General features: G+C 45.8%; 2 protein-coding genes across 2 annotated transcripts in view; one reads left to right on the top strand and one right to left on the bottom strand.

The window, feature by feature from the left end:
• Positions 1 to 15,431, top strand: part of LOC309569498 (NACHT, LRR and PYD domains-containing protein 12-like) — a 1,417,729-nt gene that overhangs the window by 716,091 nt on the left and 686,207 nt on the right. The window lies entirely within an intron of this gene.
• Positions 1 to 15,431, bottom strand: part of LOC309569499 (NACHT, LRR and PYD domains-containing protein 12-like) — a 362,685-nt gene that overhangs the window by 337,052 nt on the left and 10,202 nt on the right. Inside the window, exon 2 of the mRNA XM_082275359.1 lies at positions 943 to 1,120. Within this exon, the coding sequence (XP_082131485.1) occupies positions 943 to 1,120 (178 nt within the window). The remainder of the gene's footprint in view (positions 1 to 942; positions 1,121 to 15,431) is intronic.

Raw genomic sequence — 15,431 nt, 5'->3', positions numbered from 1 at the left:
GGTTGGATGTCTCGGTTCCCCTCCCCCTCTGTGCTCGCTTTGGTGGCGTCACTTGTGTTGCCTCCACCTCCATAAGAAAGGGTTCAGGTTATTTTAAGGTACTTTTTCTTTGTATTATTGTTTTTCAAATATGTAAATCATTTGGGCATCCAATTTTAGGACCATTGAGATATGCCCTATGTACATACACATGCCATGTCTTTTATGTTTTTTCTTCTGTTATGTAGAAATGTTCACTCTCGAGAAATATCTATGAAAACTCCTGAAGAAGCTATTATGAAGATGGCGAAACATGTAGAGTTGATATTTTCGAGTGCATTTTCTTGATTTTATCATTTTATATTGATGTACTGTCTTGTCCTCACCTTCTATGTGTAATAAAATGTACAATTTTTGAGAATTCAGATTTTTCTTCATCATTTTGCACCGTTAAAGTCCCACTTCGCCCCCCCCCCCTCATTGTAGTTGAATTAAAATATTGTTTTTAAAAAAACTGCCATCCGGTTTTTGGCCAAGTGCATCCTGAATTTTCGGTTTCGGGACCAGAATTTTTCGTTTTGGTGCACTACTAGTTATATTAACACCATAAGTGATGGGACAGCGATGGGTGGCTATTCCAAAACAGTCCCACCACATAAGGCAAAATGTCTTGTCCCCGATGTGCCCGGTTCACATCACTCACGGCTGGCAGTTTACCATAACAAAAGGTCTTTGTGACATTTCAATAAAGTTAATTTAAAAATATGAACAGTGCGATGCACTGAGGTCCTGCTCTCTGTCTCGGAACTTCACTGTCTTGAGAAGCTGCATTTATCTGAGACTTCCGGTGTGTCTTGTGCCTGCACCCCTGATACCTACTGTTCTTCCCCCCTCCAGCTGCATATTCCAGTACTGTGTCCCAGGATTGTCACTAATGGTATTGTAAACACAAAGTCCTGTTACCTGTATGTCCGATCTCATCCAGAACTGCCAATAAATTAGGGTGAGGATGATCTTTCTTCACTGCATAGAGACATTCCCAGAGTCCAAGCACAGCTTCTCTTCCCCCATTCTGAATATCTTGTAACAAGGTGCGAGAGAAGCAAGCGACCCCCGATCCTTCTTTTATTGTCCGGTATTTCTGAAACACAGACATATTATTCTTACCAGGGAAGAACACACGTACAGGTAGAGCCAAAAGTAGGTATACATTACTGATCAGATCATAACTAGACATGGAACATTTCAGGACATTTTGAGCCATAGGAAAAAAGGTTTTTACACAATTTTTCAATTCTTTTCCCAGGCCTTCCCATCTGTAATCATGACATTTTATAGTAGGCATACATTACTTATGGGATCATGGCATTTTATAGCAGGTATTTTAGCAGGGTGACCCTGTGCACTGTGCAAAATGGTGGTTTACGCCAGATTTTGTAGGAAGCGAGAACAGTAATGGCACAGGTGTGTGCTGGCTTCATAGGATAGCCAGAGATAGAGCTTAGAGCCCCATCTCCTGAGGGAGTCCGTGTGTGAAGGGAGCCATAAAGAGGTGCTGGTGTGCACCATGGTGTCCAGGTCAGAAGAGTAGAGTCTGTAGAGAGAGTCCATGACGGACAGAACAGCTAGGAAGCTGTAGAGCGAGTCCATGATGGACAGAACAGCTAGGAAGCTGTAGAGAGAGTCCATGATGGATAGAACAGCTAGGAAGATGTAGAGAGAGTCCATGACGGATAGAACAGCTAGGAAGCTGTAGAGATAGTCCATGAGGAACAGAACAGCTAGGAAGATGTAGAGAGAGTCCACGAGGGACAGAACAGCTAGGAAGATGTAGAGAGAGTCCACGAGGGACAGAACAGCTAGGAAGCTGTAGAGAGAGTCCATGAGGGACAGAACAGCTAGGAAGCTGTAGAGAGAGTCCATGAGGGACAGAACAGCTAGGAAGCTGTAGAGAGAGTCCATGAGGGACAGAGCAGCTAGGAAGCTGCAGAGAGAGTCCATGAGGGACAGAAGAGCTAGGAAGCTGCAGAGAGATTCCATGACAGACAGAACAGCTAGGAAGCTGTAGAGAGTCCATGAGGGACAGAAAAGCTAGGAAGCTGTAGAGAGAGTCCATGAGGGACAGAAAAGCTAGGAAGCTGCAAGGAAGACACAGAGCCGAAGTGCAGCATCTGGGATTCATTTCATGGTCAACAGGACCAAAGCCTGACAGTCAGGAGGAACCTGAAGAGGTATTTGAAGCAGTAAAGCTGCCATAAGTGAGCCAGGAGGCTGAATCCTCTATTTGGAATGATGGCATGAACCCCCCTAAGAAGATATGCCCATTTTAAATCAGCCAATTTCTAAGAGCCTTTCACACTGAGGCACTTGAAAACTGACCATAAAACTCTGAGCACTTTTGCTGCATTTTTTAAGGTGCTTTCCAGGTGCTAGCGGTGCACTTTTTTTATAGACCTGTGTCTCAAAAACTGCTTCAAGGACCATTTTAAAGGAACTTTTAAAGTGTTTTTCGGTCGCTTTTGAGGTGCTTCCTATTCATTTCAATGAAGAGGGGCATGTTTGAGGCGCTTTTTTTAGCGCCCCAAACATGCTGCTTGCAGGATTTTTTCCACCACCCCATTGTGAAAGCGTTCACTGATTTCAATGGGAATAGGTTTACAGGTGCTTTTTTAGCGCCAAATGGGCTCTAATGGATATTTCACTACCTCTTTCACACTGGCTTTGGTGCTTAAAAAAAGTTTATTAACCTATTGCTATTGAAGTCAATGAATGATTTCATACTAAAGCAGTGTGCTGGCGAGGCGGTAAAGAAAATCCTGCAAACAGTATCTTTTGAAACATAGAAGAGCTAAAAAAAGCACCTCAAAAATGCCCCTCTCGATTGAAATAAATAGGAAGAGCCTCAAAAGTGCCCAAAAAGTGCTTCAAAAGTGTCTCAAAATGGTTCTTGAAGCATTTTTTTGAGCCACGTGTCTACAAAAAAAGTGAACTGCTAACGCCTGAAAAACGCTGCAAAAGCACTTAGAGTTTTATGAGCAGTTTTCAAGGACCTCAGTGTGAAAGGGGTCTTAATGCACAGAAATCACCAGGACTAGGCTTAAGCTTACACCCGAGTCCTGAAATAACTTAGCCAGGTTATTGGCGAAAAGTCAACGTGGTAGCAATGTTTAAAAAAGGGCAGAGATATACAACTTAAAACTACATGTAGGCAGGTTGAAATGTGAATGTGTAGTTAGTTATTTAGCAGCTGGCCCAGGCTGGGTAAAGGGCTAAACAGTTTTGACTCAGTTTCCAGGCTTTTGGTTTTGACAGGACCGTTTATGATTTAAAAAGGGGGACAGCCAAGATCAAGGGGCAAACTGGACTGGACTGGGGGCTGGAGAATGGAAGATACCAGGAATTATGGACAGCATCCAAGTCATGGACAATGCCTACATGGACTCTCACCTCATGCAGGAATGCCTGGGCCACTACCTTATGTTAGTTAGGACCAGGGACAGGACGTTATTCATTTTGTATTGACTGCAATGCAACAGTAAAGCTACATCAACTGTCCTAAGCTTGGTCTGATGTTATTTAAGGGGTGCATGCTGCTTCCTGCATATTTCAAAAGAAGCAGGATCTGTAACGCACTATTAGATATGAAGTAACATCACTACTAAAGGTTAACTCAGCAAATCAAGGAAAAAGAGTGTAGTTGCAATGGGGATACAAGTGAAGGAACAAGCTACAAGCAACCAGTCATTAGGCATGTCCTCTGGTAGAGAGGTGGTCAAAGTTCTGGCTCCCTCCCTTGCAGTCCATCTCCCATGGCTCCTGGGAGTAGATTAGCATTATAGAGATCTTTGGCCTGGTCACGTGATACAGGAAAGAGAGTTAAGTGAGAGCATGCATGAGGCCCGCACTATGTGCATAGCGGGACCCCATTCTGTTGCTGGGAGTGAGGTAACAGAGGTATGTTGGACTAAAAAAGCGCACACAGGCTCAGCATTAGTGATGAGCCGAACACCCCCCGGTTCGGTTTGCACCATAACACCACGAACAGAGGAAAGGTTTGTTCAAACAAACGAACCCCAAAATGTGTATGATGGTCCGGGTACTGACCTGGGATCCATGTAGCAATGAAAAAAACGTTTTTAAAAACGATTGTTGTTAACCGCTTGCCGACCGCCGCACGACTATTTACTGCGGCAGTCAGCTGCTCCTGGACAAAGCGACATAGTACTACGTCGCTCGCCCACGAGCCTGTAGGGGGCGAGCGAGCGCCGCTGCCAGCACGCTTCCGCCCCCGCTCATTCCTTGGGGAGCCAGTGCGTGTGACCGGCGGCTCCAATGTCCGCCGGCCACTCACGATCTCCCGCAGGAGAGGGAGAAAGGCAGACGGCTGATGTAATCACAGCCGTCTGTCATTCTCACTAAAGTAATCACAAAGGCTATGCGATCCTGCTATGTAGGATCATATGTCTCTGTGATTACATCACAAGCCACAGCCCCCCCACAGTTAGAATCACTCCCCTAGGGACATATTTAGCTCCTTGATCACCAGTAAAGTTAACCCCTTCCCTGCCAGTGTAATTTTTACAGTAACAGTGCATATTTATAGCTAGAATGTCACTGGTACTCCCAAAAATGTCAGTCAGGGGTCCGATCTGTCCGCCGCAATGTCGCAGTCCCACAAAAAAAAAAAAAAAAATCGCAGATCGCTGCCATTACTAGTTAAAAAAAAACACAATAAAAATGACATAAATCTTTCCCGTAGTTAGTATACGCAATAACTTTTGCGCAAACCAATCAAAATACGCTTATTACATATTTTTGGTAAAAAAAAAAAATCGCAGCAGAAAACAAATTGGCCTAAAATGTAAAAAGATTTTGATTTTTACATTTTTTTGAGAATTTCATATAAAAAAATGTGAAAAATATTGTTATTTTTTCAAAATGGTCGCTCTTTTTTTGTTTATAGCGCCAAAAAATAAAAATTGCACAGGTGATCAAATAACACCAAAAGAAAGCTCTGTTTGTGGGATAAAAAGGACGTCAATTTCATTTAGGTACAGCGTCGCACAATCACGCAATTATCCGTTAAAATCACGCAGTGCCGAATCGCAAAATAGGGCCTGGTCATTGAGCAGCCAAATCCTCCAGGGCTGAAGTGGTTAAAGGAGCAGTGATTTACTGATTTAAATGAGACTTAATGTGAAACTATAAAAATGAAGAATTCCTTCCTATCGTGCCTGGGGGGTCCCCTGAATGTGCCTGTAAAGTAGTGCATCTCTACGATGTATGTAGCCTGCTGCAGCAATACTGACATTTCTAAAGCAAAAAATGTCATATACAAATATACATATAAATTTCAAATCACATGTACTTGTCATACGGGTGCAGAAAAATTGGGCCTTGATTGTTGGTGGTGCCTGAACACCGTAACCCCTCACAGTTACACTTGCTGGGTGCAGGAATGGGACCTGCTGGTAAGAATTCCATACAAATTTGAAATCGCATGTACTTGTCATAGAGGTGCAGAAAAATTGGGCCTTGGTTGTTGGTTGTTAGTGGTGCCTGAACACCGCAACCCCTCGCAGTTACTGTTGCTGGGCGCAGGTTAAAACGGGCCCTGCTGGTAAAAATTCCATACCAATTTGAAATTGGCAAAGATCAAGTGTTGTATGTGTTCTTATCAGTGATCTAGTGGGGGCGCTGTGCTGTCATCTGACCTGGCCAAGGTTGGGTGGCGGCTATGCAAACTGGCTGGAGAGATGGGGATCTGGAAGGTTAGTATTGGCAGGAACTGAAATTGGGCCTTGGTTGTTGTTGGTGTCTGAACACCGTAACCAATCACAGTTACTATTGCTGGGCGCACGAATAGGACCTGCTGGTAAGAATTCCATACAAATTTGAAATCGCATGAACTTGGTTGTTGGTGGTGCCTGAACACAGTAACCCCTCACAGATACTCTTGCTGGGCACAGGGACAGGCCCTGCCGTTAGAAATTAGATACAAAATTGAAATCGCTTATAATTGTCATAGAGCTGCAGAAAAATTGGGCCTTGGTTGTTGGTGGTGCCTGAACACCGCAACCCCTCGCAGTTATTCTTGCTGGGCGCAAGAATGGGACCCGCTGGTAAGAATTCCATACAAATTTGAAATTAGGGTTGAGCGAACACCTAGATGTCCGTGTTCGACGGGTTCGGCCGAACTTTAAAAAAAAGTCCGGGTCCGTGTCCCGGACTTTTACCGAACTTTTCCCGGACACCGAACCCCATTGAAGTCAATGGGGACCCGAACTTTAAGGCACTAAAATGGCTCTAAAGCACCAAAGGAAAGGGCTAGAGTGCTGCAAATGGCAGCAAAACGTAATTAAGAGCATGGCAAGTGCTCTGCAAACAAATGTGGATAGGGAAATAACTTAAAACAACAAAAAAAAAACAGAAAAATAAAACAATGTTCTTCTTCATCTCTGAAGGACGAGGCCCATATGGAGTAGGAGGGAGGTTGAGGTGGTGGTGGATGTGGCGGTGACATAGGCGTGCGCACAGGGTGTGCTGGGTGTGCCTGGGCACACCCTAATCACCTAGGGCACATAGCATTGCCAGTGAGGAGATGGGAAAGATCTCCCTGGGACCTGCTCTGCTCTATTTCTCCTTGCCTACAGGTACATGGCCCCGATACATTACTCTCCCTGCTGGCAAACACATGCATGTGTATTTCAACTTTGGGGTGCACACCTTAATGCAATAGGCTGCGCACACCTATGGGCGGTGTAGGTGGAAGCGGCGGTGGAGGAGGACCAGGGCCGGATTAACAGCATCATGGGCTTGGTGCTGAGGATTTTGAAGGGCCTTAAGGGCCGTGCCTTGCCATGCACCCAGAGGAGGAAGGGTGCAGCCATGCATGCCTAATTCAACATGGGATGCTGTCTCTGAAGCCCATAAACACATCCATGCATCGCCAACTGTCCCTCCTTGTCCGGCCTTCACGCTGTGTGGGGAGGTTCTGAGGGTGCTGCCTGGGGAAGCGAGCATAGAAGCCAGACTTCTGTGTTTACAAGTGACAGAAGAGCGGTAACAGTGAATATGGCCAACCCGGGGCCTATATAAAAGGTAGGGGCCTGGAGCTGCAGCTCAAATAGCCCCTACATTAATCTGGCCCTGAGGAGGAGGACGAGGTAGCCAACACTGCTTCTTTTCAAAAATTTTAAATGAGGGTACACCCCAAAAGAGTGAGAAAGAGCAAAAATGGAACAATGGGTGGGTAAGGTTGGTATCCATTGCTATTCTGCATAAGGTACGGAAAAGTCCGTGGGATCCATGCCTGGTTCATTTTAATGAACGTGAGCTTGTCCACATTGTCTCTGGACAGGCGGCTGCGCTTGTCTGTTATAACGCCCCCAGCCGTGCTAAATACCCGTTCAGATAATACACTGGCTGCAGGGCACGCCAGCACCTCCAAGGCGTAAAGGGCAAGCTCAGGCCATGTGCCCAATTTGGAGACCCAGAAGTTGAAGGGGGCAGACCCCTCATTCACTACATGTAGGTGTGTGCACACATACTGCTCCACCATGTTGGTAAAATGCTGCCTCCTGCTAAGACGTTCCATCTGAGCTGCTGGTGCTGCTGTTTGTTGTGGCGTGCTGACAAAGCTTTTCCAATTTCGGCCATGCTAACCCTGCCTTCTGAGGTGCTGGCGGTGCCCTGGTTGCGTTGGCGACCTCCTCCTCCTCCTCCTCTGCCTTGTGCTTCCACTGTGGCCCCGCTGTCAGATGGGAATGCCAGCAGCATGGCGTCTACCAGCGTGCGCTTGTACTCGCGCATCTTGCGATCGCGCTCCAGTGAGTGAATTAAGGACGGTACGTTGTCCTTGTAACGGGGATCCAGCAGCGTGGCCACCCAGTAATCAGCACAAGTTAGAATGTGGGCAACTCGGCGGTCGTTGTGGAGACACTGCAGCATGTAATCGCTCATGTGTGCCAGGCTGCCCAGAGGCAACGAAAGGCTGTCCTCTGTGGGAGGTGTATCGTCCGTGTCCTCTGTATCCCCCCAGCCACGCACCAGTGATGGCCATGAGCTGGCCTGGGTGCCACCCTGCTGTGAACATGGTTCCATCTCCTCCTCCAGCTCCTCCTCCTCCTCATCCTCCTCATCCTCCAGAACTGTGCCCCTGCTGGACAATTGCGTCCCTGGCGTTTGCGTGTGCAGGAACCCACCCTCGGAGCCCCTTGCGAATGACTGCCCTGAAAGCCTTGGAAATGTTACCTCTTCATCCTCCTCCTCCTCCTCATCCTGTGCCACATCCTCTTCCATCATCGCCCGAATTGTTTTTTCAAGGAGGCATAGAAGTGGGATAGTTAAGCTGAGAACGGCGTCATTGCCACTGGCCATGTTGGTGGAGTACTCAAAACAGCGCAACAAGGCACACAGGTCTCGCATGGAGGCCCAGTTAAATTAAATAGCGGAATAGAAAATATGATCCAAAAAAAGTGTATGTATATCACACGTACACAACCACACTGGGCCCCAATTACTATTGTTTGTACCCCTAAAAGGCTAGATGAGGAGTAGGGGGAGTATGGAACAGGCAGCACCCTCAAACCTTCAGAAGTATGAGATGAACCCCAACAACTTGGAAAGGTGGATCTCTCTCACACGTACCGACACAGACTATCCCGCAATTCAATTGATCCTCAAAGGTTTTTATTGAATAGCGGAATAGGAAATATGATCAAAAAAAGTGTATGTATCTCGCACGTACACAACCACACTAGGCCCCAATTACTATTGTTTGTACCCCTAAAAGGCTAGATGAGGAGTAGGGGGGGTATGGAACAGGCAGCACCCTCAAACCTTCAGAAGTATGAGATGAACCCCAACAACTTGGAAAGGTGGATCTCTCTCACACGTACCGACACAGACTATCCCCCAATTTAACTGATCCCCAAAGGTTTTTGATTAAATAGCAGAATAGAAAAAATGATCCCAAAAAAGTGTATGTATATCACACGTACACAACCACACTGGGCCCCAATTACTATTGTTTGTACCCCTAAAAGGCTAGATGAGGAGTAGGGGGAGTATGGAACAGGCAGCACCCTCAAACCTTCAGAAGTATGAGATGAACCCCAACAACTTGGAAAGGTGGATCTCTCTCACACGTACCGACACAGACTATCCCCCAATTTAACTGATCCCCAAAGGTTTTTGATTAAATAGCGGAATAGAAAATATGATCCAAAAAAAGTGTATGTATATCACACGTACACAACCACACTAGGCCCCAATTACTATTGTTTGTACCCCTAAAAGGCTAGATGAGGAGTAGGGGGAGTATGGAACAGGCAGCACCCTCAAACCTTCAGAAGTATGAGATGAACCCCAACAACTTGGAAAGGTGGATCTCTCTCACACGTACCGACACAGACTATCCCGCAATTCAATTGATCCTCAAAGGTTTTTATTGAATAGCGGAATAGGAAATATGATCAAAAAAAGTGTATGTATCTCGCACGTACACAACCACACTAGGCCCCAATTACTATTGTTTGTACCCCTAAAAGGCTAGATGAGGAGTAGGGGGAGTATGGAACAGGCAGCACCCTCAAACCTTCAGAAGTATGAGATGAACCCCAACAACTTGGAAAGGTGGATCTCTCTCACACGTACCGACACAGACTATCCCCCAATTTAACTGATCCCCGAAGGTTTTTGATTAAATAGCGGAATAGAAAATATGATCCAAAAAAAGTGTATGTATATCACACGTACACAACCACACTAGGCCCCAATTACTATTGTTTGTACCCCTAAAAGGCTAGATGAGGAGTAGGGGGGGTATGGAACAGGCAGCACCCTCAAACCTTCAGAAGTATGAGATGAACCCCAACAACTTGGAAAGGTGGATCTCTCTCACACGTACCAACACAGACTATCCCCCAATTTAACTGATCCCCAAAGGTTTTTGATTAAATAGCGGAATAGAAAATATGATCCCAAAAAAGTGTATGTATATCACACGTACACAACCACACTAGGCCCCAATTACTATTGTTTGTACCCCTAAAAGGCTAGGAGTAGGGGGAGTATGGAACAGGCAGCACCCTCAAACCTTCAGAAGTATGAGATGAACCCCAACAACTTGGAAAGGTGGATCTCTCTCACACGTACCAACACAGACTATCCCCCAATTTAACTGATCCCCAAAGGTTTTTGATTAAATAGCGGAATAGAAAATATGATCCCAAAAAAGTGTATGTATATCACACGTACACAACCACACTAGGCCCCAATTACTATTGTTTGTACCCCTAAAAGGCTAGGAGTAGGGGGAGTATGGAACAGGCAGCACCCTCAAACCTTCAGAAGTATGAGATGAACCCCAACAACTTGGAAAGGTGGATCTCTCTCACACGTACCAACACAGACTATCCCCCAATTTAACTGATCCCCAAAGGTTTTTGATTAAATAGCGGAATAGAAAATATGATCCCAAAAAAGTGTATGTATATCACACGTACACAACCACACTAGGCCCCAATTACTATTGTTTGTACCCCTAAAAGGCTAGGAGTAGGGGGAGTATGGAACAGGCAGCACCCTCAAACCTTCAGAAGTATGAGATGAACCCCAACAACTTGGAAAGGTGGATCTCTCTCACACGTACCAACACAGACTATCCCCCAATTTAACTGATCCCCAAAGGTTTTTGATTAAATAGCGGAATAGAAAATATGATCCCAAAAAAGTGTATGTATATCACACGTACACAACCACACTAGGCCCCAATTACTATTGTTTGTACCCCTAAAAGGCTAGGAGTAGGGGGAGTATGGAACAGGCAGCACCCTCAAACCTTCAGAAGTATGAGATGAACCCCAACAACTTGGAAAGGTGGATCTCTCTCACACGTACCGACACAGACTATCCCCCAATTTAACTGATCCCCAAAGGTTTTTGATTAAATAGCGGAATAGAAAATATGATCCCAAAAAAGTGTATGTATATCACACGTACACAACCACACTAGGCCCCAATTACTATTGTTTGTACCCCTAAAAGGCTAGGAGTAGGGGGAGTATGGAACAGGCAGCACCCTCAAACCTTCAGAAGTATGAGATGAACCCCAACAACTTGGAAAGGTGGATCTCTCTCACACGTACCAACACAGACTATCCCCCAATTTAACTGATCCCCAAAGGTTTTTGATTAAATAGCGGAATAGAAAATATGATCCCAAAAAAGTGTATGTATATCACACGTACACAACCACACTAGGCCCCAATTACTATTGTTTGTACCCCTAAAAGGCTAGGAGTAGGGGGAGTATGGAACAGGCAGCACCCTCAAACCTTCAGAAGTATGAGATGAACCCCAACAACTTGGAAAGGTGGATCTCTCTCACACGTACCAACACAGACTATCCCCCAATTTAACTGATCCCCAAAGGTTTTTGATTAAATAGCGGAATAGAAAATATGATCCCAAAAAAGTGTATGTATATCACACGTACACAACCACACTAGGCCCCAATTACTATTGTTTGTACCCCTAAAAGGCTAGGAGTAGGGGGGAGTATGGAACAGGCAGCACCCTCAAACCTTCAGAAGTATGAGATGAACCCCAACAACTTGGAAAGGTGGATCTCTCTCACACGTACCAACACAGACTATCCCCCAATTTAACTGATCCCCAAAGGTTTTTGATTAAATAGCGGATTAGAAAATATGATCCCAAAAAAGTGTATGTATATCACACGTACACAACCACACTAGGCCCCAATTACTATTGTTTGTACCCCTAAAAGGCTAGATGAGGAGTAGGGGGAGTATGGAACAGGCAGCACCCTCAAACCTTCAGAAGTATGAGATTGTGTTCACTGTACCCCACAAAGATTGAGTTCACTGCACCCCACAATGATTGTGTTCACTGCACCCCACAAAGATTGTGTTCACTGCACCTCACAAAGATTGTGTTCACTGTACCCCCCAAAGATTGTGTTCACTGCACCCCACAAAGATTCTGTTCACTGTACCCCACAAAGATTGTGTTCACTGCACCCCAAAAAGATTGTGTTCACTGCACCCCAAAAAGGATGTTGTTCACTGCACCCCAAAAAGGATGTTGTTCACTCCACCCCAAAAAGATTGTGTTCACTGCACCCCACAAAGATTGTGTTCACTGCACCCCAAAAATGATTTTGTTCACTGCACCCCAAAAAGGATTTTGTTCACTGCACCCCAAAAAGGATGTTGTTCACTCCACCCCAAAAAGATTGTGTTCACTGCACCCCAAAAAGATTGTGTTCACTGCACCCCACAAAGGATTTTGTTCACTGCACCCCAAAAAGATTGTGTTCACTGCACCCCAAAAAGGATGTTGTTCACTGCACCCCAAAAAGGATTTTGTTCACTGCACCCCAAAAAGATTGTGTTCACTGCACCCCACAAAGGATTTTGTTCACTGCACCCCACAAAGATTGTGTTCACTGCACACCAAAAAGGATTGTGTTCACTGCACCCCAAAAAGATTTTGTTCACTGCACCCCAAAAAGATTGTGTTCACTGCAGCCCAAAAAGATTGTGTTCACTGCAGCCCAAAAAGATTGTGTTCACTGCAGCCCAAAAAGATTGTGTTCACTGCAGCCCAAAAAGATTGTGTTCACTGCAGCCCAAAAAGATTGTGTTCACTGCAGCTCACACACAGAAAAATGGATGTGGATCACTGACACCTGCCTATCTCCAATCCCACACCACACAGCAATATCGATTGTAGTTTGTAGAACACAGTTTCCCTAAAATTCAGCAGACTCTGTCCCTAACAGGATTGAGAAGAGATCGTAGATCAGGATTGAGTGCAGACCCCACCCCCCACACAGCAATATCGATTGTAGTTTGTAGAAGACACTGACCCTATAATTCAGCAGACTCTATCCCTAAAATGCCTACAACTCGCCCTGCCTAAACACTCCGACCTGTCCCTCAATTCTATCCGGACACAAATGGTTTTTTCCTGCCTATCTTTCCCTAATCAGCAGCCAGCACGTTGATGTGTGCTCTGTCCCTGAATCTAAGCAGCATAATGACGCCGCTGCGGCTGCCTCGAACTTATAAAGACTTGGTCACATGCTTCAGACGGCCAATCACAGCTACTGAGACATTTGCAGGCATGGCTGGGATGGCTTAAGGCACACCAGTTAAACGATTGTTGATTGGCTGTTGAACGCCCGCCATGAAAAGAGCGCCAAAGCATGCAAAACCCGGAAATAAAACGACCGAACACGGATTTTTACCCGAACATACAGTAAAGTGTCCGTGTCCGTGTTCGGGTACAAAAAATCCAATTATTCGGTACGAACACGAATAATACAGTCCGTGTTCGCTCAACACTATTTGAAATTGCATATAATTGTCATACAGGTGCCAAAAATTGGGTCTTTGCTGTTGCTGGTGCCTGAACACCATAACCAAGCCCTCACAGTAAAGGCCCGTACACACACACCGATTGTTGGCCGTAAATTGTCGGCCAACGTCCGATCGACCGATTATTGGCTTGTTAGTATGATGCTTCCGACAACCGACTGCGACTTTTCGGCCGAACAAAATCTGGTGTGCAGGCTATAAAATTTGTGTTGGCCAACAAAGAACAGCCGATTGTTCGTCAGTCAGTACAGATTTCGGCCGACAAAAATGTGATGATCAAGACTGGGCATGCCCAGTGAAGAAAAAACACACGAAAAGTAGACCATCACATGACATCACTTCTGAAGTTGGTTGTTGTTGGCCGACAAAATTCGTGTGCAGTCTTGAGCACTTTTCAACCAACAAAACAGCACCGGACAAAAGACGGCCGAACGGTCGGCCGACAATCGGTACGTGTGTACGGGGCTTTACTCTTGCTGGACACTGAGCACAGAGCACAGGGACAGGGCTGCTGTTAAAAATTACATACGAAATTTAAATTGTATGCACCTGTCATACAAGTGCAGAAAATTTAGGCCTTGGGGGTTGGTAGTGACCTAAACCAAAAACATTGTTGAAAGCTAGCAGAATCGGATAGGCAGCATACGCAGTCTTCAAGGGATTTCAGACACCTAGCAAATTCAATCAGTTACATCAGCATCAGGAGCTTCATAGCTGTTGTTGATCCACGACTGATTTATTTTGATGAAAGTCAGCTGGTCAACAGAGTCTGTGGACAGACGCACTCTTTTGTCCATCACAAAACCTCCAGCAGCACTGAACGTTCGGAAAGCACGCCGGAAGCAGGACAGGCCAGTAGCTCCATTGCATATTGAGCAAGTTCTGGCCAGTGCTCCATCCTCAAGACCCAGTGGATGCTCAGCTGGAAAGGTCTCCAAGTCTGCTCTTGCACCCAGATAATCATACACCATATGATGGAGACGCTGCAGATTGTTGCTTAAATCTAACAGCCCTGGGTGCTGCTGAGGACTAAAGAACTGTTTAAAGGTATCAGTTAGCCGGCCGCCTTCTCCACCGCTCCTCCTTTGGCTGAACGATGCCTCAGAAACACATCCTGGGAATGTTAACCTCCCAGTGTCTGGAAAGGTGGTACACAATTTTTTTTCAAGGCCTCCTCAAGATGTTTCATTCTCTGCTCCCTCTGCAAGGGCAGGATGAGCTCTGCAACTATACCTTTGTAACGTGGATCAAGAAGGGTTGCCAACCAGTAATTATCTCTCTCCTTGATAGCACGAATCCTCGGGTCCTTTTGCAGGCTTTGCAGAATCAGGGAGCCCATGCAACGTAAGTTGGAGGAGGCAAGAGCTTCTGAGTCCTCTGGGTCACTAAGGATGACATTGTCAGGAGCAACCTCTCCCCAACCAGATACAACTCCTGGGGTTTCTGGGGAATTAAAGCCATCCCTTGAAGACTGCTGTATGTTATCCTCTACATCCATGCTACCGCAATCCACTTCCTCTTGCTCCTGTGTGTTTTGTGGCCCTGCAGGAATGATATCTGCATAAAGGGGGCCTTCTGAGGAAAGGAAGTCCTCCTCTTCCTCCCGCTGTTCTGCCTCAAGTGCCCTGTCCATGATTCCACAAAGTGTGTGCTCCAGCAGGTAGACAAAAGGAATAGTGTTACTGATGCATGCATCGTCCCAAATCACCATCCTTGTTGCCTACTCAAATGGTGACAGGACGATACATGCATCCTTTATAAAAAGCCACCGGAGTTGCAAAAAAAAGCCAAGCTCCCCTGAGCCTGTCCTTGTGCCATACTCAACCAGGTACTCATTGAAGGCCCTCTGCTGCGTGTGCAGCCGCTGAAGCATTGCCAATGTTAAGTTTCACCTGGTGGGCATGTCACAAATGAGGCGGTTGGTGAGCAGTTTGAATTCCCGTTGCAGGTCAGATAAGTGAGCACTGGCATTGTATGAACACCAGAAATGACCACAAACTTTTCTGGCCTGCCTCTGGAGTTCTTGGAATCCCGGGTATCTGC

The sequence above is a fragment of the Pelophylax lessonae genome (genome assembly GCF_965119305.1).
Source record: "Pelophylax lessonae genome assembly, chromosome: 13".
In the NCBI taxonomy this organism is placed as follows: domain Eukaryota; kingdom Metazoa; phylum Chordata; class Amphibia; order Anura; family Ranidae; genus Pelophylax; species Pelophylax lessonae.
The sequence above is the reverse complement of the archived record's forward strand: the minus strand, read 5'-3'. Positions and strand labels throughout refer to the sequence as shown.